The sequence below is a fragment of the Pangasianodon hypophthalmus genome, chromosome 21 (genome assembly GCF_027358585.1).
Source record: "Pangasianodon hypophthalmus isolate fPanHyp1 chromosome 21, fPanHyp1.pri, whole genome shotgun sequence".
NCBI classification, from domain to species: domain Eukaryota; kingdom Metazoa; phylum Chordata; class Actinopteri; order Siluriformes; family Pangasiidae; genus Pangasianodon; species Pangasianodon hypophthalmus.
The window spans coordinates 19,579,737-19,606,366 of record NC_069730.1 but is presented as its reverse complement, the minus strand read 5'-3'; the positions used below and the strand labels follow the sequence as shown (position 1 = coordinate 19,606,366).

The 26,630-nt window shown below is 38.3% G+C and overlaps 1 protein-coding gene across 6 annotated transcripts in view; it reads left to right on the top strand.

Moving 5' to 3' along the window:
* st3gal3b (ST3 beta-galactoside alpha-2,3-sialyltransferase 3b) overlaps window positions 1–26,630 on the top strand; it is a 63,425-nt gene that overhangs the window by 2,565 nt on the left and 34,230 nt on the right. For 2 of the 6 annotated variants that reach the window (XM_034314500.2, XM_026946331.3), the window contains exons 2-6: window positions 12,949–13,096; window positions 19,165–19,233; window positions 19,479–19,544; window positions 19,635–19,679; window positions 23,357–23,399. In XM_034314500.2, coding sequence (XP_034170391.1) covers window positions 12,988–13,096; window positions 19,165–19,233; window positions 19,479–19,544; window positions 19,635–19,679; window positions 23,357–23,399 — 332 coding nt within the window. In that variant the 5' untranslated portion in view covers window positions 12,949–12,987. Of the gene's footprint in view, window positions 1–11,143; window positions 11,267–12,948; window positions 13,097–19,164; window positions 19,234–19,478; window positions 19,545–19,634; window positions 19,680–23,356; window positions 23,400–26,630 lie in introns of all 6 variants that reach the window. The other 4 variants (XM_053227749.1, XM_034314501.2, XM_026946333.3 and 1 more) reach the window with 4 other exon arrangements.

Genomic DNA, 26,630 nt, shown 5'->3' with positions numbered 1-26,630 from the left:
ACCCAGCCATACACACAGTATCTGCTTACACTTTCCCCTTCCTGCAATAAACCATGCTGAGTATGTGTTACAGCGTTAGACTTGCTCCAGCGTCACCATACACAATACAGATGCCATCCACTTTATAGTAGCAAATATTTCACACCTTTCCTCTAAGAATGATACACTCCGCATTAACAAAGTAATGATACATGTCAGGGTGAGTCATTCCTGTTTAAAAGATCCGGTAATCACAAACAATCGCTTATTGTTCATTTCTGTATAAATCTTGATTAACTTATGAGCAAGCAGAAATGTTTTAGGAACATACATACATGTGCAGTAATGTCTTTGGTATTGCTTTTCTCATTGAAACAACCTGTTTTTTTTAAATAAAAAAAAAATAAAAAAAGCAGCCTAGAGCATGTGATCTGCTTGTCCTGTAAACCCTGGGCTAATTATCTGTCCCTCCCGGTAGTAATGACACGCTGTTTAGTACAGGAGGATGTGATTTGAGACGCAACCCAAGTATTTACAACTCAGAGATGTAATTATCCAGTGCTGTTATCATAGGGTTTCACAAAAGTGTTTTGAGGGAGGGAAGGGAAAACTTTATGCACATCACTATCTCATTAAAACATATTTGGTTAGCGTAACTGTCGGCTGTGAGACGACTTCTTTGATTGACCCTGCAGCAGTCTGTTTGTGTGTTGATTTTGTGTCCTTTGTGTGTTTTGTTATCTGATCTGTGTACTTTGGAATCCAATTTGATTTGTGTACATTAGCCTGTTTTAACTAATGAGCTAATATTGGCTGGCTCTGTGTGAAGCTGGATTTTTTTTCTAAGGTAGGACGTGATGACATGGCGTACCTGAAACAGCGTCTGCTTTCTCCTCTGATGTTTAACAATCTTTAACAAAAAAAAATCACAATGCAAATTTAAATCTGTTTTTCAAAGTTGCAAATAACTAAAAGAAACTTATTTATTTATCTGTTTTGCAGAGTTGCAAATAGCAAAAAAAAAAACAAAAAAACTTGCACATCACAGTGTTGTATCTGTTTTACAAAGTTGCAGTTAAAAATCTCACACACTGCAGCTTTAAATCTGTTTTGCAAAGTTGCAAGAAACTAACCGTATTACACAGCTATTCAAAGGGATGTTAATAATCTAAGACTAGTAATAATAAAAAGATTAAAAAAGTTAAATGTATTGTTATTTAGCAAGTAAAAAACATTACTATTGTGAAGTTTTCTGTAAGATGTATATTTAACATTGATGGAAGGAGTCTCCAGCGTCAGAAGTAGCTGTAACTTTAAGTTCCCCGACATCTTCAGGACAGAGGAGTTTACGCTTTGTGGTTTCTCAGAAACGTGATGTAACACAAAGCTACGTTTTGAAAAGAGAGAGTGTTGAGGGAATGACTGTTTATAGCTGCTATAACGTAAGTGAGAACTTTCTTCGTGGACTTTCCTCACCATTAAACGTAACTATAAATGGATAAAAAGTTTAATTAATAGTAATTTTAATGACTGGTGAATTGCTGTGGTGTAAGAGGAATATAGTACTGTGTATGTATGAGTGCTGTTATGAAAATGACACAGTCTGCATAGACGTGAAATCTGGATGGCGCCAGTCCTGGACCTTCGGTCTTTTTCAGTGGAATCACACGGTTAATATACAATTTTTACCACAGTTTTTGTGTGACATCCCAAATTTGAACTCAGGTAAGCGTTTTGGAAACACATGGTGGCTGTTGCCGTAACACAGGAAAGAAGTTTTGAAGTTTTTGGCTTTGGACATTGGAGGTTTTTGCAACCAATCATCGTACAGTTAACCACTGCCATTAAAACTGGCTTCATATTCATTTTTAATTTGACATAATGCTTCACCATTAATAGAAATCTTACAATAAAAGCCATGGTATTGGTTTTAAATGCTCTACACTGGCAATTTGGTAAATAATTAATATTAAAATATGTTCAGTTTGTCTTCTACGAAAAGTTTGGTGAATTCAGAGCGTTAGTCACGCAACGGGAATCGCTGCTGTTATTTATCTGTGTATCTGCAAAATTAAAAACAGTACATGATGTTATTTAAAAAATGAATGACCTCTATTTTTAGGACCTGAGAAGATGCAGGCTAAATTGTGAACCTTTATTAAATTATTTTGATGATATAAAGCAAGATGTACGTGTTTAACGACGGCCGATCTCATTGAATCTGTTCTGCTTTCTGCAGTTGTTCCAGATGAGTTATGCTCGTTACAGAAGCACCATTTCCCAGAGATGATAGAAATCCTTTCCACTCTTTAATGTCCATGAGCCGTATTCAGATTTGAGATAAGAATGTATGAATATGTGTGTGTTCTTCACATTATGGACTGTTTTATGCTTCTGCCACTAAGTGAGAGTCTCGGTAGCGCAATATCTCAAGAGCAATGGGCTGAATGTTTGTAATTATAGTTGGAATTAGCACTGCAACCAGCAGATGAACTGATTAGATTTGGGAATTGATCCAAACAGGTTGAAGGTCACAGCAAGGTCAAATGTCTGAAATAGTTTTTCTTTAATAGCTTGCTTCATGTTTGAAGAACATTTTAAAGGGATTTCTGGCATGCTGATTAGTAACAAGAAGGACTAGGTTTGTTGATTGGTACAGGCGTCCCTGTTTGTCTTTTCTTCATTTATCTTATTTTTCCATTATTATTATTATTTTTATTATTATTATTATTATTAGCATTATTATTATTATTATTAGCATTAGCACTGGAGGTGCACAAGTGGGGTGTTACAGTGCACTCGTGTAGCCTGGCTGTTGATTCAGGCTAAAATGGCAAATTAATGCAATTATCACTAGGACCATTTTCTCTCTTCCACTTCCTGTAGTGTGTGTTTTAATGGGGTGGTGGTTTAGATGCTAATGGAAGCTCGTTCTCCATACACAAGGAAGTTCTGGTCACCTTGAAGGTGTGAACTGCATGATGGGAGTTTTAATGATCTAAATGGGCCATGCAGAAACTCAGCCTAAGTATAGATTAAATCTAATCCTTCAGAACAGATGTGAACACAGTGATGACTTGGGCGTGACCGTGGCAGCAGCAGTTTCCTGTCAGAGCTCACTCCTTCATGTTGAGTAAACCAAGCAACCATGACTAAGAACATTGTATAGATGATTCAGAAAGTCTTTTGTGATGACTCCTATGACAGATATTGCACATGACTTCATTAGGATTGAGCAGTTGAACCGTTTCATCAGTAAGTACGCTCACAACCGATGGGTTTGTAACGGCGTGTGAAAAGTTTTTATTTTTTTTTAAGAATCTGTGCATGCAAAACACGATTGGTTCATGTTGGCTTGTTTCGGGTTTCATCAGGGGTTGTGAGCGAAAATGGTTAGTGAAACCACATGTTTTGCTGTACTGATGTTGAGGACAAGCAAGTTGTGGCTTTTCTGTTATCTTGGGAGGCCAAAACCTTGTAACTCGTAGCATTTAATGCTAACACGTTCTCAGTGACCTTTGGCTTTTTGGTCGTATCGTTCTGTAATTGTATTAAAGCAGGGTTTCCTAAACATTTCCACAACGGTGTCTCTTGTTCGTTAATGCAGAACAACAGTTTCATTTTAAGTGTTCTCTCTCTCCCCACCCATATCACAGTAGTGTAAGGCTTGTCATATACGTTTTCAAGAAAATGGTTTCCCACAAACCTCAAGTAAAAGAAATAAACCAAACCGACTTCCTGACATTTTGATCTTTTTTTAGAGCTGTAGCCTGTAGCACACGCCTAGACGCATGCATCCATGCTTGCTTTTTCTCTCCGTGTTGAGGGGCATTTATTTAAAGTGTGACATGTTCAGCAGAGGAACTGCAGTGTAATCAGCTACATGTGATTCCTAAACATCATTTCCGGGCTGCACGATAAACTTAAACAGTTTTGTGAAGTTTTGTGTTTCTTGAATTTTGTACTGAACCTGTGAGAGTGATGGCGAGGCTAAGACGTACAGAAAGCTTCCAGCCGCCAGGTTAGCGTTTAACCGCGTACCCCTGAGCATAATCATTAGCATATCTCAAACAACGAGGGTAAAGAGGTCATTATTTAGTTAACGGTTATCTCTGCAGAAAGCCTAAGCGAGGTTAGAAAGTTAATGAAACATTTCTACATCATTTTGGTGAAATATATTTGTTTTTTTTTAAAGTAGAGATGGCAAAGCGTGTGACGTGTGTGCAGAAATTTTAGGCAAAACCCAACTTATCATCTTCATCATAGACATTTAATCCATTCCATTTTTGCTCATTTGGCTGATGCTTTTATGCGACTCGCGACTGAGGCAGGACACAAGCGTGAAGGGTAACGGTGACCGTTTGGCTGCGCAGGGACTTGAACTCATGACCTTCTGTGGAGCAAAGTCTTGACCACTGAGCCACCACTTCCCATTAAGCTGCGGCATTAACCCGACTTCTGGATTTTCTAAAACTGTCACACATACACCATAAATGATGTAGTTAATAATGCGAGACGTTAACATTTTGTATTTATACAGAGTTACCGTGTAAAGAATTTCATTTTGTTCAGTGCGAATATTTAAAAATGAGTTTTTTCGTAACATCATTGTGGTATTAAACGTTGTGATACGAAATGGACAAAAATTGTGGTATTGAAACAACTTTGTTGTTTCACTTTGACATTGTCCTGCAGGTTTGTTTTATGATTAGTGTGTGCTTTTATTACTATTATTACTATTATTACTATTATTATTATTTTTAGTAGATTTGAACTATATTGTCATTACATAAGGAATAAAATATGATGTCATGCTAATATAGGAAAATAATCAATGATGGGGTGGTGCGATGCAGCAGAGTTACTGTTTACTTTTAAATTATTTTTTTTTTAAATTATTATTAAAGAGCAACACATACTTTTTTCCGTTTATATTTATATTTAATGTTCCATGAAACAAGTTAGTTCCTGTTCGTAAACTCCTCGGTCCTGAAGATGCTGGAAAACTGAAAGTTACAGCTTTATCACTGACTGTTACAAAGCCCTAACACTGGAGACTCCTTCCACACACGTTACATAAATGTCTCCTTCGCTGTATCAACAAGGTTTGAATCCGTCCCTGTGAATGAGCTGTTGCTATAGAAACCATAACATATTAGAACTAGTGCATTAATATTAATATTAATATAAATCTGTAATTTGTAGCTGCACTACTGTCAGAGCTGCTGTTAGAGAAAATTAATCAACACCTTCTGACCAATCACAAGTTGAGGAATGGATAAATGGAAAGTGTTGAGGAGTAGGTGAGATTTGCATGATAGGGTTAATTAATCAGAGAAGTGTGTGTGTGTGTGTGTGTGTGTGTGTGTGTGTGTGTGTGTGAGAGAGAGAGAGAGAGGTAATGGCTTTGGTCCATGCCTCCCACCCCTTGTTAATCGTTAGCACACTCACCTGGTGAACATTTAGCCATAAGACAATGAAAAGCCAGACTCTGGCACGCTCGTTTGGCTGAGAGACCGAACGCTGTGATGCTGTTGGGCTTCTTCCTGCCAAAAAAAAAAAAAAAAAAAGAGAAATAGTTTGGATGGAGAAAGTGAAATTGTGTATGAGTCGACAAAGAAATAAAGAGAAAAAAAAAAACCAAAGATGCTTGTACATCTAACAAAAAAAGAAAAACATGAAGGGAAAGGAAATGATGTGAAAAGAAATCGTCAGTGAATCTCTTGACCTGATTTGGTGCAAAATTTCTACAATTCTGAGCAAGCACATGGGTAGAAGTATTTTGTTTGATTTCAAAAATAAGATTTCTAAACCCAGCCCTAACTCTATCCTGTGTAAGTCTGTTTATATAAATGAAGCATGATTCTGTCCCGTAAATTGTCCGACTTAGCATTTAGCGCACGACTTCTTACTACAGTTCATTATAACAATTAACAACAAGAGCTTTTTAAGGAAACTGTTTGAACAGTTAATGAAACTTTGCGCTGTTGTAGCTGGAGACGGCACCCAGGATAGGCATCTAGACCATTGTTTTCCTTCTTGTTATATATAGAGTTCATTTTAAAAATTAAATAATTACATTTTCTAGGCATTAAAAATAATATTGTCATCCAATTCAGATTTTCACAATTTTTCTTTCTTTTTTTTTTTTCCCCTGAAGTTTCTCATGATGGATATCGTGTAGAGTATAAATGTCTTCAGGTATCGTGATGTGATGTTTTTGTCGTATCGCTCCGTCCCCACGCAGGAGCAAACTGTGTGTAGTTAAAGGTTACAGAACATGCGTAAAGAGCTCGTCTTGCCGAGCCCGCGGCGGGTTTTCGGCGAGGTTCTGTAGGCGGGCGTCCGTGTTCTGGTGACTCGTTGTTGCTGCTGTTTTCAAGGACGCTAAGCTTAACACTGAAGCGTTTGTTGCATGTTTGTCTGGCAGAAGCTGTTCTCACGCGAGGCCTCGCGCTAACTCGCGTACAGCTGCGTGGATGTAGCGGCGTCGCCTTTGCTCAAGGACGATAAAAAAAGATTTTAACATGTTCTGCTCCAATGAAACATTCAGAGAAAACAAGGACATGCTTTTTTTTGTTTCAAAGGAATTAGTTGTACATGGTTCATTGTTATGGTAATTTCATCCTACATCTAAAAAATAATAATAATAATTTGTGTTTTGTCTTCTTCCCCTCTACCCTGGAGTTCACTGCAGCTCAAAGCAGCACTGTCGACATGTTCGACACGTTCGTATTGTGCTGATTCACAGCCGTTTGAATGTGACAGTCTCGTTCCAGGAAGTTGTCAGAATGTTTTATTACAGATAGGTCCCCCTAAATAAAATGCACCACAGCAATGTTAAAGAGGGTAAAAGCTCAAAATGTGAGTCACACAAAGTTCTGGAGAAAAAAAAAAATCAGCAAAAAAAAAATTCTAGTTTGTTTTCTTTTTAATATCAAGAAGAAGCAGGTCTAGTTTTGGCTAAATTACAACAAGAGAAAGAGCTGAAGCCATGTCTGAGCCATCTCTGTGCCAATACATCTGATAACGAAGATAACAAAATATGAGCAAAGTCACCACGCAATCCAGGGAGATAACGAAGCTTTATTGATAGCTAAAAAAGTGCCAAATGCGATTAATTATTGAACAGGGTGTGAACACACACATGAAACACACACATAAAAATAAACTGAGTTCTTTAAAGACAACATTTACATTTATGGCGTTTGGCAGACGCCCTTATCCAGAGCGACTTACAGTAGTGCTTGGACCTGAACGCTTAACACTTTATTAAAGCTCATTCCCGAGTGATGTAGGTTATATTCAGACAGGAAGTAATGCTCAAAGACACTTGTGTTTAATGTTTGGAGTTTTAATCGTGAACGGTCACGTGATATTTTGAAGTCTAGAGGCAGACGAAAGTCACTACATTTTGAAGGAAAAGGAGGAAATTTGCGATTTGAAGTGGCTGATATTGATTTTTTTTTTTCACAGTACAGATGCATCGATAGCAATACTCGTAATAAATAAAATGTTCTGATATCACTCGATACTATGTGACGTAAGCGTAGTGTACGTTTTCACGCTAGAGAACAGACGATGCGAAATGACTGCGATCTGGTAGACGTGTGAGATTGTGAATACGTCTGTATGCTGATGGATCTGAAGCTGATACGTGTATATACAGTGTAACTCATTTAAAGCTAAGAAGTGCTACTACTTTTCATGCTGCGAGCGGCCATTTTGGTTTGATGTCACTTGCTGAACTCGGGGTTGAGGGTTCCCGAGTAGGAATTCTGTGGTGAGGCGGAGTTTACTGGTTTTCCGTTATTTTCGCGGTCAGAGGTTGGGAATTACGAATGCTGCGTTAGTGATGTTACTCATTTCAGTATGAGTATCAGTATCATCGTTTACATGTACTTGTACTCGATCTGAAAAAGAAAAAGAAAAAAAACACAAACAATAATATCTGTACTACGACCAGATACACAAATTAACGGTGTAAGAAAACAGGTGGGTTTTGATGAGGCGTCGTCCCAGACGTCTCCTACAACGCTGCTGTGTGCTTCAAGCTACTTCTTCATCTTCCACATTCTGCTTAGAAATGAATTTATTTCCAGTTGAAGGTTAAGAGCCTTGCGCTAGTTAACTCCACGCTTGCTGCTGTTTAGTAAAAATGATGCGTCCAGTGCAGTGTGGTGCATTATGGGTAACATACACAACCCTTCAGATACAACACACTAAAATAAAATGACAGCTATTCTTCATTTAATAGCTGTACGAAATAATCTAAAAACAAACTTTGCACAAATTTCTGTCCTCCTTTGAGCTGTGACTAACGAGGAAAATAAAAGTAATCAGATTAACAGTGTACATGCACTGAATAACCTGATTATTAGCTTAAAGATCCAGATGTCTGTAACGACTTTGTTGAAAAGAGTTAACAGCTTTACTCTTGTTTGTTTTGATATTGTAGTACACTGTTTACATCTGGTGAATAATTATAATTGATAATAATCAGATTATTAATGTACATGTAAACAAAAATCAAGATAAAAAATTGGATAAACTAAGCAAAAATGTTATCTGTATGACATATGAAGTATATGATCATCTGTTGGGAAAATCTTGTGTAACATTTTCAGCATTTTTAAAAATATATAATTAATTATTATTTATTATTCAAGTAACAAAACTAAGGTAACGTCACCACTTATTGGTTTATGGAAAATTATTGACAACCGGTATAAAATTTATTTGAAGTACTTAAGGCAAGCCATTACAGGTTGAAACAATGATTTCTTTTGTCATGTCATGATTTTTTTTTCAGATTTTTTGATTAACTGTGTCTATAACAAAGTCTTTATTTATGTTGTAGTAATAAAACGATAAACAGAAAATGTTTATTTCACTGTTTGTATCTGCACAACCAGCACGTTATCTGAAACTTAGCGACTATAATAATGTGTTAAGCCCCGCCCACTTGGCCCAATCATGTCAAGTCGTAAATACCTGAAAAGCTGTGTCATTATGATTATACACTACAGTTTCGTTTATGTGCCTTATAAACCACACTAACTACAGCGCTAACACATTCAGCCTTTCTGAGAAGATTTTGAGGAAAATGGTAGGTTTTTTAAATTTTTATTTTAAACTATAATCATGAAACTCTACATGTTCATTTTTATTCCTAATTAGAAAGAGATTACAGAAGAATTTCCCAACATGGTGCTTATTGTTGGATTTTTTTAATATAAAGAAATGATTTTGCAACAAACCAACTTGAGAGCGAGTTTCACAGCGAAATATTAATTCAGTGAATTTTAGTCCTAACATTCCAAAGATTCGTTATGATATCTAATTTAAAAAAAAAAAAAAAAGAAAAAAAGAGAAAGCGAGTTCACATTACAAGCAAAAATGTTAAAAGCTACCTGGTTTCTACATCGTTCCTGTGGTTGTAAATAATAATAATAATAAACGTACCATTATTTCTTTCTAAAATGTTTATTAGTTGCAAGAGTAAATTAATTTCCAGAGCTGAGATGATGGATTAGGCCGAACGCGTAAAGCGCTCTATCACAGAGACGTACACTGATCAGCCGTAACATTATGACCACCTGCCTAATATTGTGTTGGTCCCCCTTTTGCTGTCAAAACAGCCCAGACCCCGTCGAGGCATGGACTCCACTAGATCCCTGAAGGTGTGCTGTGGTATCTGGCACCAAGACGTTAACAGCAGATCCTTTAAGTCCTGTAAGTTGAGAGCTGGGGCCTCCATGGATCGGACTTGATGGCCAGCACATCTCACAGATGTTCGATTGGATTGAGATCTGGGGAATTTGGAGGCCAAGTCAACACCTTGAACTCTTTGTCATGTTCCTCGAACCATTCCTGAACAATTTTTACAGTGTGGCAGGGAGCATTATCCTGCCGAAAGAGGTCACTGCCATTAGGGAACACCGTTGCCATGAAGGGGTGTACCTGGTCTGCAACAGTGTTTAGGAAGGTGGTACGAGTCAAAATAGCATCCACATGAATGCCAGGACCCAAAGTTTCCCAGCAGAACATTGCCCAGAGCATCACACTGCCTCCGCCAGCTTGCCTTCTTCCCATAGTGCATCCTGGTGCCATCTCTTCCCCAGCTAAACGATGCACACGCACCCGGCCTTCCAAATGATGTAAAAGAAAATGTGATTTATCGGACCAGGCCGCCTTCTTCCATTGCTCCATGGTCCAGTTCTGATGCTCATGTGCCCATTGTAGGCGCTTTTGGCAGTGGACAGGGTCAGCATGGGCTCTCTGACCTGTCTGTGGCTACACAGCTCCTTACGCAGCAAGCTGCGCTGCACTGTGTTCTGACACCTTTCTATCAGAGCCAGCTTTAACTTTTCAGCAATTTGTGCTACAGTAGCTCTTCTGTGGGATCAGACCAGATGGGCTAGCCTTCACACCCAACGCGCGTCAGTGAGCCTTGGGTGTCCATGACCCTGTCGCTGGTTCACCGGTTGTCCTTCCTTGGACCACTTTTAGTAGGTACTAAGCACTGGATACCGGGAACACTCCACAACACCTGCTGTCTCTCTAATCCTTACGCTTGCCCATTTTTCCTGTTTCCAACACATCAACTTCGAGAACCGACTGGTCACTTACTGCCTAATATATCTCAACCCTTTACAGGTGGCATTGTAACGAGATAATCAATATTCTTCCCTTCACCTCTCAGTGGTCATAATGCTATGGCTGATCAGTGTAATTGCGCAATGAGTCTTTTGGACTGTACACGTTTACACTCAAACTCTTTCCAAATGTCCAGTTTACTCAGCTCTGTTTACACACCGTGCACTTTGCACAGTCAGTAATGCTCTCAGCTTCTCCTCATGATGATGTTAACTCCATAGATTAGATTTATGTTGCACTTGTCACGTTATTTGCTCATCATGTGGTCAGGTGTGCGTGGCTGTTTACGTTTGGCTTTTACTATTATCCTTATCCTGCCTCGCCTTCCTCGAAACGCCATCTTCCATCCCTCCCTCCGTCAACAGCACCGCATTTAATGCTGCGGAACGTCCATGAAACAAGTTAGCACTCGCTTTATAGCAGCGGTAAACAGTCGTTCCCTCACCACCCTCCCTTCATTCTCTCTCTCTCTCTCTCTCTCGCTTGCTCTCTCTCTCTCTGTTAGTGAGAAACTGCAAAGAAGCGTAAACTCCTCTGTCCTGAAGATGTCGGAAAACTTAAAGTTACAGCTTTACCTCTGACTGTTACAGAGCGCTGACACTGGAGACTCCTTCCATGAACCTTAAAGGTGCAATACTTTATTAGTTTTTTTTTATTATTCCTTACTTGTACAGATAACCTGGAAGATATGTCGAACATGATGTAAAAAAACAAAAAGCAGCGGATTAAGTCATGGCCTTAGCAGAAGTTTATTAATTCGTTGAGAAAACCTGAGTGGAAAACAGACTTCCGGTCCGGAATACGGAAAACTTGTTTGTGTTTGGATGCACCAACTGTCAGTCTTTTCATAGACCTTCTACAGGCCATTGAAGAGCCTGTGGGCGGAGCTTCGTGAACATGGGCAGGAATCATTTAAATATTGAAGCCGCGTAACGGTTAGAGAGGCTAATCTTACCTACTGCACCTTTAAATAAACGTCTCCTCACAGATCAACGATCTCACACGTGTTTTTAAAAATCTGTTTATGTGTAGCGTTCGCCGTACAGTTCCCTGTCAATGAGCTGTTGCTATAGAAACGATAATGTAACACCCCCTGACGAGTCAGAGTCCAGAATTCAGAAGCTCTGAATATTTCGGATTCGGTTCGGATTTGTCACTTTACAGTGTCATGCCTAATTTGTGTAACTTTGAGAAAATCTCAACTCGTATGTCACCTTATCGCTCACGAGTGTGAACCTGGAGGAACCTGAGGCTAGTGTAGGCACCGAAACTGGACTTCAGACTCCCTCTCCATCTCCATCTCTCTCTCCAACTCTCTCTCCATCTCCCTCTCCATCTCCATCTCTCTCTCCCTCTCCATCTCTCTCTCCAACTCTCTCTCCATCTCCATCTCCATCTCTCTCTCCCTCTCCATCTCTCTCTCCAACTCTCTCTCCATCTCCATCTCTCTCTCCAACTCTCTCTCCATCTTCCTCTCCATCTCCATCTCTCTCTCCATCTCCCTCTCCCTCTCCATCTCCATCTCTCTCTCCCTCTCCATCTTCTTCGCCATCTTCCTCTCCATCTCCCTCTCTCTCTCTCTCTCTCTCTCTCCCTCTCTATAATTATTTGTATAGATCATATGTAAATAAATGACAATTATGTATAATATTATAATAATATATCCATTTATAAAATATGTTTTTTTTAAAAAAAATCTGCAGTAGAGTGTTTGCAACCAGGCTGAAAATTAGATGTGTTTTTTTTTTTTTTTTTACATATATATATATATATATATATATATATAAATGGTGAATTCTTTCAACATTACAACAACTCTCTCTCTCGCTCCCTCTCTCTGTCTCTCTCCCTCTCTCTCTCTCGCTCCCTCTCTCTCCCTCTCTCCCCCTCTCTCTCTCTGTCTGTCTCCCTCCCTCTCTCTCTCTCCCTTTCTGTCTCTCTGTCTCTCTCTCTCCCTCTCCCTCTCCCTCTCTCTCTCTCCCTCTCCCTCTCCCTCTCCCTCTCCCTCTCCCTCTCCCTCTCCCTCTCTCTCTCTCTCTGTCTCTCTCCCTCCCCCCCTCTCTCTCTGTCTGTCTCCCTCCCTCTCTCTCTCTCCCTTTCTGTCTCTCTGTCTCTCTCCCCTCTCCCTCTCCCTCTCCCTCTCTCTCTCTCTCTCTGTCTCTCCCTCTCCCCCCCGTCTCTCTCTCTCTCTCTCTCTCTCTCTCTCTCTCTCTCTCTCTCTCTCTCTGTGTGTGTGTGTGTGTGTGTGTGTGTGTGTGTGTGTGTGTGTGTGTGTGTGTGTGTGTGTGTGTGTGTTTCTGTGCCCTGCAGGTGAAGCAGCAGTTGATACCATGTGAATGCCTGAGGATCATGAAGGCCACACACAAGCTGCTGTTTGCTCTGTGCCCCATGCTGGTCCTGGTCTTCATCTACTACTCCTCTGGGAAGCTTCATCTCCACTTATGGGGATACAAATTACGTGAGTGACGTTCCCGTCCTCGCCGCCTCGCTTTATCTGCAGTCAGAGTCTCTGTCCTCGTCCGGCTGCCCTTCAGTTTGCCGTGTTGTTGCGCGTCAGATTGTTTGGTGTTTAGTTCAATCATTAAACTTTATCCCTGACTCGTGTTTGTGTGAGCGCGTCTTTCTCACGCTGCGCTCTCGTCTCGTGGCTCGCTAACGGGATCTCACTTCCACAGAAGTTCAACGGTTTTCCGGACAGCGTTGCGTAAAACTTTTCAACATTAATTCTTTTATAATGCGAGGCTAATGGCTGAGGTTATCACAGGAAGTGCTTAATGTATATTTTTTCCTGGTTTTGCGATGCTTCACAGATTCCACAGGTAAACATCCTCATCGGCATCTCGTTAGGGATTTTAATGGCGGCCGGACGGCTGGAGCTACAGTCCTGTTTTATTATTATTTTATTATTTAATTATTTTTAAATTGTCAGTTTCTGTTTAGTGAGACTTTACAGGAACGCTAAAGCACATTAAATCATTACACAGATCCTGTACTATATCATATAATCAATACGAGATAAAAACGAGATAACAGCCTGTGATATTAAACATTTAAAGTTTGCCTTTTGTCCCTCTTTTTATTCAGATATTTATTATATCTTTTTAATTTTTTTTAACATGAAAAAAAATTGTAGTTTACTGATACTGAACAGAATCATATAATGAATACAAGATCAAAAATAAAAGTAAAAAATATAGAAAAAAAGTATAAAAAATAATAAGAGTTTAAAAATATATTTACAGACCAGATTAAATATTAATTACTTGCTTATTTATTTGTTTCTTTACTTTATTTAATTATGTACTTGCTTACTAGTTTTTGTTTATTTACCTTTTTGATACTTTCTATTTATTTATTTTCTGTTTTTATATTTTTTTTGAAACATTTAATATCTGCCTTTGCTTCCACCTCTATTTTTTATTTTATTTTATTTTACTTTATTTTTTTCTTTTTAGTGAGAGATTACATAAACTTAAGTTAAGTTAAAGTTTGTAGTATTTATAATGAATACAGTATAAATAAAATAAAAATGTGTAATATTTGCAAATCAGATAAAATATTTGCCTTTAATGTTTTTAAATTATTTTATATTCAGTTTTCTATTTAGTGAGAGATTACAGGAATATTAAAACAAAAATTTCTTATAATTATTAGTATAAATCATATATAATAATATTTATAATAATATAAATAATATACGGAAATAATAATATCTGTTTATAAAATTAATCACAAAGTTTGCAGACTTGGGTTAACATTTAAAGATTTAATTTTTTAATAATAATAATAATAATAATAATAGTAATAATAATAATAATAAGTAGATTTATTTAGATAAATGAGGTAGCCAGGATAAAAATCTTGTTAAAATATGAGATTAAGATATTAAGCGTAAGAGCTGATTCAGTGTTAAAGCTGTGAGATGATTTGTGACAGTTTGTGGAAAATCTCCTGAATTTCCCGGATTTGTCCAGCAGAGGGAGCGAGAGAACAGGGAAGGGAATTCGGCTTGGAACAGATCCGAGGACTTTGGCATGTTACACAGTCCGAAGTCTGAAATTAACTCTAGAGTTTAATCTGAATCTGAAAAATAGAGGACTACCAGGCTGCTAGCTCCTTGTGAAGCTGAGGTTCATAACGCTTTTAAAGATATATTATCTGTGCTGAATTTATTCAAATATTTAAAAATGAGCACACAAGAAAAACCTCAGTGGAAACAAACAAAGAAACAACAAAATTGAAGATGGCTATAAATTTTTTTACCACATGGCCACATGGATAAGAGAAAACATTTCCAGAACTTTTTTTCCCCTTGTTCGCTCCGTGCCTCTGCGTGTTTGGCTGGCGCTCGTTGATGATGTCATCTTCTTATTTACATCTCCTTGTCAGAATATGACAGAAGAGTGGTTGATGGAAGCTCACCACAAATCTTCTTTTTATTCAGAATTTGGAAGAATTCAGCACGGGAGCGTACCATATAAGGTCAAATTCTCAAAAAAAGCCCTAAAGAGTGTGTGTGTGTGTGTGTGTGTGTGTGTGTCCACTTCACTTGGCTGGATGATGTACAAGTTTCAGGCCGTGTTTCATAGTGATGAATAATTCCAAACTGATGATCTTCACTCCCTGCTCCAGCGAGATTAAAGTCCTGGCTGGAAAAATAATCAAATAAATAAATTCAAACATACAAAATTTTTTTTTCCACTTTTCCAGCCAAGACGTGTTCGACGTCGAGACGTTCGGTTGTGGGGTTTTGCGCCGGAGCTGCGAGACTGATGTAGATCACATCACGTCCAAAATCTTCCATAAATAGAGGAGAAAATCTGCATGAATGAGTTTGTCTTCATGAAGCGACTGATTACGATATGTTTAATTGTTGATTGAAAGATACAAAATATTAAAAATCTTTTTTATTTATTTATTTTTTTAAAGAAAGTCCGGTGCTTTATGCGCGTGATTTCCACTGAAGTGTGTGGAACCGTGACGTATTAAATAAGGAAATGAAGCTCAGCTAATACGTCACGGTTCCACACACTTCAGTGGAAATCACGCGCATAAAGCACCGGACTTTCTTTAAAAAAAAATAAATTAATGTCTTGCCATTTTAGTATCTTTACAAGTTAAAAATAGAATACTTTTTTGTTTGTTTTTTTCGTGGTTTTTCGTGGCAAATAAATAAGAAAAAAATTGAACAAACATTCCATCAAATCTTCGTGTTTCAGGACTCGGGAGTGGTGTGATGAAGCGGAGTGACTGTTACCACCCAGAAGTTGATTGTTTTCCTATAACTGCACATCCGCAAATGTTTTATTCCTCTTACACCACAGCAACTTACCAACAAAAACCTCCAACACGGTGTACTTTTTTATCCGTTTAGACGTTAAATTCAGCTATTTAACACTCGTTTTTGTTACTGAGAAACCTCAAAAAGCGCAAACTCTGACACTGGAGACTTCCATACATGTTAATTAAATAAACATCTCTTTATAAATCATTGAATAAACACGATGTTGTTTTAAAAAATTTGTTTACAGAGTGGAGTCCCCGTGAAGTCCCCGTGAACGAGCTGTTGCTATAGCAACGTATTAGATAACGTATTAGAACGAACGAACGATAATAATAATTAATATTAATATAAACCCGCAATGCTGTCAGAGCTGCTGTTATGGGAAATTAATCAACACCTCCTCTTCTGACCAATCACAATCCAGAATCCAGCAGCACGGGTGGTGTGCACGTGTCTGGACTTTACACTACTAACCTTATATTTGAGCGTCTTTTTGAAGTCACTCATTGTGGTATTTTGGGAAAGGAAGTGAAAGCAGTTCTTTTAAAGCAACACTAAACATTTTGTAATTTAAGGTGTATTTGTTGTATCTCGCATAAACAGACGATGTTTCGTTTCATTCCTTAAAACTTCACCTAACAAAGGAGTTTTAGCCTGAACAGGTTTGTCTTAATAATAAATTACTCTGTTTCTAATCATAGAAAAGTTAAGGTGTAAATAATAAATGCAGGAAGCTGATGGATGAGTCTTCCTTGTTGATTCAGGTTTAAGGAATCATCACGGTACGGAAAATATCACGTATGCGTAGTGTACGCGTCAGTTTCGCTTGATGGATCTGTTGCTTTTTAACACTTGTCAGCAGTTCAGTCCGTGTTTTCCTTGACCGTCTTTATCATCCTGAACTTCTGTGTGAGAGAAAAAAAATAGTTTGGGGGGAAAAAAAATGCAGCCGGATTAATTATAAACAGCGCTATTCAACAGCTGTTCTCGGTTTATTTTGGAAAATTACGCAGACCTGGGAAGGGTTTTCTTTGAACCTAACTCCTGTTATGCAAGCCCTTTTGCTCGAATTGTAAAGATGAATCGCAGCGAGTGGCTTTGAAAGGGTAAGTGGGAAGGAAGCGCAACCCTTTTTGTCATGATGAATAACAAAAGAGAGGGCAAAAACGCAGCAATGTGTTTGGCATGAGCGCCGAGGCCGTGCTTTTGAAGGATTTCGGCGTGTTGACGGCGGGTCATCTCGCTCAGACATGCCACTTTCATCTTCACTGCGTTTGTTTATTTAACGCGCAGGTAGTCGAGCAGATTGCACTGTGATCCGTCGGTCATTTGCATCATCTGCCCAGAGTGCTTTAGAGTTCACATTATTCATTCGTGTCACATTTTACATCACAGATTATTATTTTTATGTTTTATTTTTGATTGTTAACAGTAAAGCTGTGATTCGGTCCCGAACTCTCGAACATCTTGATCATCCCCAGCTAACGAGTGGAGCCTAGCAAAACATTCTCTGAACATTACAACTCATTTGGACATTTGGACGTTTCTGCGAAATGTTCAGTTTTGTCATGGTGGAGCAAACGATTACACTCCAACAGAAACGTTATTGCTGGAAACCATTACACTTTTTAGAACCTGTCCACTACAGACTGAACGTTCTCCGTTAGCTGGATCCAAGCCTGAGCCATGTCTGGTTCTCAGCTCCATGTGCTCTGATGTTCTTGTTGAGGATGGACTTTGCTCTGGTTCTTCAGCTCCGCGTTGGCGCTCGGTTCCACGTGGCTATCCCGAACGCCCCGGTACCTCAGCAGCTCCACAGCCCACCGTGTGGCCACCTGAAGAACTCTGACTTTATAAAACATGTTATTTTAAACACAAACAGACACAGGGACGGCTACAGCAACCGAGAAATGACTATTTTGTGCATGAATTTTGACTTGCTGCTTCCTCTCGGCGTAGTCCAGGGCTTTTCAACGTGTTGGGTTGCAAAATAAAGTTCAAGCTCAAAAAATGTAAGTGAAAAAAAACGAAAACAGCAACCTTTTTTTTTTTTTTTAAAGCAATTCGTTATTCCTCCACTAGAGGGCAGCGATCTCACTAGTAGTTTCCCAGAATAATTCTACAAGCAGTAACTACTCTGAAAATCTGCGCAAAATCACAAAAGACAGCTACGTTTTGGCATTTTGGCAGTTTTCTTAAAGTTAAGGTTGCGATGAGGTTTATTATTTTAAAACACGGTGGTCACAAACGTTGCCTCGGGTCAGCGGAAACCGGATCCCAGAAGACCGATTACAAGCGCAGACTCCAGTGATTACATTTCAGTGTAGCACGTTTCCCATAGCACAGTGAAATGCAGCGTGGTTTAATCCTTTTAAAGATGGATTACATTCACGTCTTAAACGAGACTTGACTAGCTGTCCAAGACCTGCTTGTTTTTCATTATATTTTAACTTTATTGTTTTGATGTTTATTTTTTCATTTGAATTGTTTTTTTGGGTGGGTGTATGTGCCCAGAAAGGTTGAAAACATGGTTTTTCGTTTATAAAATAAAATCAAAAGTGTGTGTTGGATTCAGATTCCGTTCACACAAGACTGTGATTTTGATTCGTACAGCAACAATGTTCATATTTGACGATAACACTGACTCTGCTACGATACGATACACTTCAATTCAATTTAATTGCCTCAGATCGATATGTTAATCCTACCGTTATTTCTCAAATATTTTAAAAGTATCAGAGTTAAGGACAAATTGCCTTGATAGCCTTTTAAATTAGTTGCATCAGTTTCAGAATATAAATTCTTTTTGTTTGTCTTTTTCTAAAATAATAATCGATTTATGATTGTTGCATCGATTCATTTCGGTTGTTGTCTTTTAAATTGAAGCATCGATCCAAATTGTCATAATGTTACACACTTAATAAATGTTAAATTACGTAATTTCTCAAAGTCGTTAATTGTAAGATTAACGGTACAAGAATAAAAACTCTCCCTGATGCATGAAGCAGATCTTATCTTTTGTTCGCTAGACGATGTTTACAGAGATGGGTATATTTCCGGTTGCTATGGCGTCTGTGCAGTTGTCGATGCTTAAGCTTCCTGTAGTCAGCACAGTTCTTTGTGCATTTTTGTTTGTATTTTTTGTCTTTTTCTGCATAGAAAAATAAAAAGTGATGCTTCATGAGCATGTGGTTTTAGTTAGCTTTGTCACACTGCTGATTTTTGACCCTTTTGTTTCACAGATGTACATGTGGAACCATCTCTTTCTCTAAAGGTCACAAATCCTAAAGCTAAACCTAAAGTGATTACAGGTAGAAACATCTCCAATCCTGGGTTAATGATGATGATGATGATGATGATGGTGATGGTGATGATGATGATGGGTCTAATGATGGTGGGATGTGGGTTGTTGGTTTTTTGTTTTATTTTGTTTTGTTTCATTTTGTTGTTTTTTTTTTTTTTGGTGGTGATTTCATCTAATACATGCTAACAAATCCTGATTCCATTCTGTGTTTTCAAATTTGAATAAAACTAATTCAGTGTATGACTAATACAGGGCCAAATGGACCAGAACGGTACGGAGCCACTAATGAGATCATCAGAAATTCTCTTCACATGATTGGTATGATTCAGGGTTCAAGTTCAATATTTCCCATAATGCTCTGCTCCAGAAGCTGGCAGCCGGGTCTAACTGATGGTTTTGTCTTTCCAGAGCCGCAAAAGGTGGACATCGCCAAGGGACAGATAGTAGACGCAGGTACACGTTAATCTGTCTCACCTTGGTCCAAACCTTGGTACTTGTGCTGAAATACAAAATTGTTAAACAATTGTTTTTGTTAAACATCGCAATAATCGTGTAACATATATTAAATTTCAGTAGCTATTTTTATTGGGCGGAATTTGATTACATTCGCGGTTTGACTTTATCAAACGCACATTTATTTATTTATTTGCGTATTTGTTTGCTCGCATTGCTATCTCGCCGATGTAGCTAATATAAGTAACCTAGCTAGCTATGTAGTTAGATACGCAGGTTGTGCTTGTTAGGTAGGTACAATTAACCGCGGAAATAATTTGTGTATTTTTATGAACACAGATATGATAATTCGTTAATACTGTAAATCAAAACGTTAAAAAAATATAACTAAGATGTAACAAAGCATTATGCGTAAGTGATCCTCGTTTTGTTCTATGAAATTTTACATAAATCAGTGTTGTTTGTTTATTTTTAAATATTTGTTTAGCGGTGCAAGTACAAAGGCAACAGGAAAGTGTAAATGAGCGTAAAGAAGTCGTAGCGCAAGACATTCGTTATGCTCGTTGTCATGGTTACATTCAAATGTGGTGACAAACGTGGTATCAGGGGCACCGATCCAGAAATAGGCTTAAATGAGTTGTGAGCCGTGATGCACCGTGAGAGTGTTAAATCATGGTTAGCTCGCAGTTGTGAACGTTATTCCTCAATCCACTTGAGAGTTCTGTCAGTGTATATTATGGGATGGCTCCCAGAAGGTGACGCGTGAGGCCGCCTTTAAATTTGTCCAAAATAAGGAAACTTAAGAGACAGCTGTCCCTATGCTGCTCAGTATCGTGATATATCGCATAACAGATTATCGGCACATGCCTAGTCCAAGCTCAGGATGTTGGGTTTCCTGTTTCTGCAGATGATAATATCCTGAGATAAACATTACTGTTTATTTGTGTGCCATTAATACACTTCATTTACACAACCTTTCAGCCTCTTCACCTGATCTGAACCTTTAAATCAACCGTCAGTCGCCTGCCAAAACAGTGCTCCAGGAGCACACGGTTAATTCCGCGAATGAAACCTGAAGTTGTTTTCCTGGATGTTCTTGCTTAATGTTTGTCTGCTGATTCCAGAAGCCCACAGGGTCACGCTGTTCGTCTCGCCACAGCGCTCTTCTCTTTCCAAGAGTTTCCCAAACCACTTAAGAGCTGAAAAAAAAACCCTTCCTGTATCAAGTGATAATGTTTCAGACAGGTAGCTGGAGCCACCAAATTAAAAACGTAGGATAAATCATAACTTGCGTTAACTCTCTAACTGACCACTGGTCTTTTAAGAGAAGACTGGAACTAGCTAGCTAGCTAGCAAGAACACCGGTTAACATGCTAATTTTCATGCTAACTCATCATAACAGCCCACAAATGATCCGTTCATTTTAACACTCCATCAGCATCGATCTTTCCAACTTTAATGACATTCGCCTTGCCCGTTACTTAAAAAACTTCACACGGTCGAGCGTGTGTTTAGTGTGGCTAATACTAGTCGGTGATTAGCGTGTTCACTAGGGTGAATTGGAAGAATACGAAAAAAGGAAAAGGAATTCACATAGACATGAAACCGAACTATTAAAACTTCAGAGATCGAAGATAAAACAAAGATTTTAATCTTTGATGTATTCCAGTTGAATTATTTATTATAAATAAGCTTTATTTAGAGATTCACTCGGGCATATGTGGAGCTGTAGCTACGTAAGATTTAGGTTATTTAACATGTTAATTTAAGCCTAGAGCATAAAATTCAGGTTGTGCTTGAATGAAGTACTGTTTCATGACGGTTAAATGTGATGTAAAGATCAACACATCAGTAAACGTAATGTCTATTTAAAATAGTTCAGTCAATTTTATGACAATTTTACACCTGATGTAGTAAATCAGCCATGTTTGGTGTCTGAAGTTTGAAGTTTTGCACTGGAGTTATGAGGCTAAGCTGAAAACTGGAATGTTATGAAGGTCGCCATCTTGGACAAACACACCAAGACCCGTCTTAACAACGTCTGTTAACTCGTTTGCTCGTTGGGAAGACATCAGGGCACCTTTTTTTTCCAGTTTGTCTTTAAATCTCTGCTATTTTCAGCCGTTCTTGAGTATAATGTGTGATTCAAACCCATCAGTGGTTTAGGACGGCGCCCCCTGCTGGTGATCATTTACTTTGTCACGCACTTTCCTCCAGTGATTAATCGACATGATCTACTTCTCCCGAGGCGTCCTTTAGCCGGGGAACACGCGACTCGCTACAATCATCAACAGAATACGTATTTTAACTCGTCTAAAGCTGTAAAAAAACGGAATATTAAGCACATTAACAGTGACCCAAAATGATGTTGTGCAGACATCGACTTCCGATTGACGTATTTCACGCACGTTGTGTAGATATCGTTTTGGGTCACTGTTAATATTCTTAATATTCTGCTTTTTATAGCTTTATATAAGTTGGAATATTAAGTGACCTAAAATGACGTTGTGCAGACGTCGTCTTCTGAATTAGCAAAATTTTAAAACATATTTTTGCGCTTGTTGCGCATTGTCCCAACTAGCAAATGAGCCTAATGCGACGTCGTTGAAGGTAATTTTGTGAAATTTTGCCAACATTAGCGAAATGTCTGCTACTTAAACAGAATTCATTGTTTTACTTTTGATATAATTTGATAGTTTTGTGTAATTTTGCTCCCAGGTCCTGCCTCTTTTGCTTTTGTTTGAAAGCGAAATTATAGCTAAAATGCAAATTGTGAAAAAATTCCATTTTTAACGAAAATCTATAAATATTTCCTTTATCTATAGCTACAAAGTAAAAATAAAGAAGCAAACATTGGACACCGAACATCCCTGCTGACTGAAAAATTGCGTACATTTGATTTTTTTTTTAACGCCGAACTCTTCTTTTACGTTTGTTATCCCTCTGCTGTGATGTAATAATCTGCAGCTACTTCCTTCCTGTCTGTAGCGCTGAGATCCTGCTACGTTTAATCTGCAGCTCCAGCTTCTTCACTTCTCCTCTGCAGAGATCCCATTGTGGAAAACTAACTACGTCTTTCACAAGCTTATTTTCTTCCCCTCTTTTCCCTTTTTTTCTACGCATCTTAATTATTAAACAAATAGTAACAATGAGGTGCTCTACAATTCATGCGATGTTATAATTTCAGTTTTAACTCTCTTTTAGTATTTGGTTGCATGTCTGTAAGAGTAAATCAGATTTATTAGCTGCTGTTGAAGTCGTTTTTAATACTTCTGTCCTCATTTTATAGCGCTGCTGAGCTTCATACGAATGCTGAATGGTTTCAGTTGAATTATGTATATGCTGAGTCGCTAAACTTCTGGCTTATTTTGACTAGAAAAAAAATGCGAGCCTTCTCACGCCTTTTCTTTCTTTAACCTCATTGCACATGTTTTTCTGCTTTCTGAGCATGTATGTGTTGAGGTTTGATGGTGAGGAATATGCTGGCTGGCTGAAACTAACTCTGCTTCTTTCACCTCAACTGCAGCTTCATGACCTTATCACAGCAGAGGTTTTCTCTTCACTAGCACAGACAACAACAGTGTTAATCGCATGAACGATGGCAAGGTGTTTCAGCGTTTGTCCTCGTTCAGCCTGCGATGAACTCGTCCTCATTACTGTGTCTTCTCTCTCTGCAGCATTCGATAACCAGGGCTTTCTTCTGGAGCTGGACGGAAAGCTGTAAGTCAATTTTATTTATTATTAATTCATTTGTAACTGCATCCTGGTAATCATCAACAAGGGAAAAAAAGTCATGTGTTGGATTTTTTTTTTTAGTTAAATATGGTTGTAGCATTAGCATTACTGCAATTTCTAAACAATGGTGTAGCTAATCATAAATACCTAGCTAGAAAATAATAAACATTCATTGGCTAGCTTACTGAACAAGTGGTACGTGTGTACTTGTGAAGTCCTAAAACCTATTTAACTAAGCTAAAAAGTGGTAGCTAACATGATTAATGCCAAAATGGAGGCAATATTAAAGACAAAGGGTGTGAAAAAAGGAGTACAATTAACCAATAGTGAAAATGAACAATTACGCAGATCTTAAAGAAGGGAATAATTTTGGGTTTGTAATTCTTATTCTCACTGCTACTGCTACAGGAGCCAATCTAACCACGGGTTTCGTTCCCCAGTGGTACAGTAACCAATCTAACCACGGGTTTCGTTCCCCAGTGGTACAGGAAACAATCAGACCACAGGTTTTGCTGCCCAATGCCACAGAGACCAGTGACTTCAGTATTGCCTCATGACTGTCCTTTGACTCTCCTTGATTTGCACCTTTTTGCCTTTAATTGCATTTTAGCAGTCACAGCCAAAGTAAATTGCTTTGGACACTTTCCTTTTTTCTTCCTATGTGCCTTCATTGCTCAGGTGCTGGTTCATCTTCATATCCATAAAACTGTTCTCAACTTTTTAGCCAGCTGTACTTTAGCATTCCTCAGCATGTTCTTGACTTTGGATCTTGGTTTCTTCTTCATCGATGTCCTTTGTGATAAATCTGTAACTTCCTGCTGGAGATGTTGCTCTAGTGAGCTCTGTCCTTCATGGCTGGAAGTTCTCCTCGACCATCCTCACGTCCTCGCGTCCTGATCTTCTGTGATCCCAGCTTCCCAAACTGATGTCTTCCTGCTTCTTCCCAGCATACCAGTTGATTTGGTCCTGCGTAATGTTTTCCTCTGTCTCTGGTTAATTCATTCCGATTTTCCAGCCTCACGATGGCCTGCTTTACATACACCGAGTCTTCAAGCTGAGAGACTCCAGATGCAAATGCCACACATGGAAATGACTCGAGATCTTTTATTTTGTCCCGTGCGCATGAATGCAACATTAGTAATAATACACCAGGCAGCCAAGTGTCCAGTTGTTATTGGTCAATTGAAAACAGGATAAGATTCCTCTAATACTGTTATAAACAGGGGTGAAAGTGAATTTTGGTATTTGGAAGCTGGTGGAAGTCAGTGATCAGTGAATCAACCTGCATTAACATTAACGTAGCGTTAACGTACATAGGTTTCATTTTAGTTCTGCACACAAACTAACATTAAGCCATTTATCGATTGCGATAAAGTACAGGATTTTAATTAGTTCGCTTAGCTAGCGGTTTTCGCACATCTAGCATCAAATCACCAAGCCAACGTGCTAGCTACATTTACACATAATCTGATGAACAACTTTAGGCACAATTACAGGTTTTAATTAAAGTTAAGATTCAAACATCTATCATTACAAGTTTGCTTAGATGAACATGGATAGTTAACTCAGCAACAGTGTTAAAATCAACTTGACTCCTGCTGCTCAGTGTTGGCGTATCTTCTGTCCAGTTACATTACGGACAATAAACTGGACGACGTCTGCTGAAGATGAAAAATGATTGGCTTGTAGAGTTTTTTTTCCCAGTGAAACATGATTGGACTTTATTGTTTCTTTGACACAATGACCACAAGTTTGTTTCCTGCTGTCCATCCTGCCACAAGTGCAAGTAGAAAATTTGAATTTTTAACCTCTAAGTTACTGAGGATGCTGGAACATTATTCCGGATCGTTCTGGTTAACTTTAACCCCTGGTTATAAATACCTTCAAATTTCAGCTAATGTTAATAGTATTATCTGGATTTACCTGGTTAAACATAAGGAAAAAATTAAACTTGTTTCACCTTGTACCGTGATATCGATATATCGTAGCAGTTTGTTAAAATGCCCTCGTGTGACGTGTTAAGATGTTAAATATTAAGACTCTGTGTGTGGTAGGTGTGTGTTTATATTTAACCTCTGAAACTCTTCTCGTGTCGGTGTCGGTGGTGCTTATCAGAGCCGCCGTGTCCGTCCACACCGCACGCTTGTACAATAAGCAAAGCCTCGCACGAGTTTAGATTTCAGTGCACACCTAGCATCACGCTTTTCATCGCTTCTCGCGTTTAAGACTCAAATTTGTCAGCTGAAGGAATCACAGCGCCGTCCTGCTCTCCACTTCATCAAAATGACCGTTACGGGCAAATCCGCAATTTCTCCGAGATAAATTTATGTCAGTTTTGTAATTTTATGATTTAGTAGTGTATTTTTTAAGATTCTTAAGAATGTTATGGTACAACGTTACAAAGATTGTGTTCATTTAACGTTCCACAGACGTAGCTTTGCAGGCGCGCAAAAAATATTCGTGTTCGCACAAAAAGACAATTAAAAGAAATTCTTACATAAAATTTCATAATGTTAAGCTTAGCTTTGGATACAAAATGTACATACATAGGAATTTTTTATCTGTTTATAGTTACATGCTGTGGAAAGTCCAACATTTCTCAAATTACTGTATCCAGCGTGACTAATCAAGATCGCAGAAACCGTGCTAGCTTGTAAGGCTGGGCGATACGACGATATAACATCAATATCGTGATAAATGATGTCACTATACACTTTTCTGCGATATCTTGCCTATTATTAATTAAATTTAGCAATATTATTTATTATAATGGTTTTAACCAATACTAACTGATTGGGCGTACATTTGATGTTAAAATTTTGTACTTTATTTTTGTCTATATTTTTTAATTTTTGTTAAAAATGTTACATAACTTTTTTTTACTATTATTATTTCACCTTTTTCAACTGCTAAAAACTTTCATTACAGTGTTAACTAATAATTCAAAATTTCATTAGTTATCTATAAATGACGTCTCTTAGAAAAGTATTGTGATCTGATATTTGTGTCGTATCGCCCGTCTCTCCTCGGTAAACTTCCCTCTTGTGGTCGTTGACGTGCTTTTATTTTAAAGTTTATCAGAGTAGCACTTGTGTCACACAAGGAAACTATTTGTTTTGTTTTTTCCGATTTTGTTTTTTACAGATTGTACGTTTTGAGGCTGTTTGGTGTCTGTTTCCATTTTTGATACTGACACTAGAGTTAGAGCTTTGATCT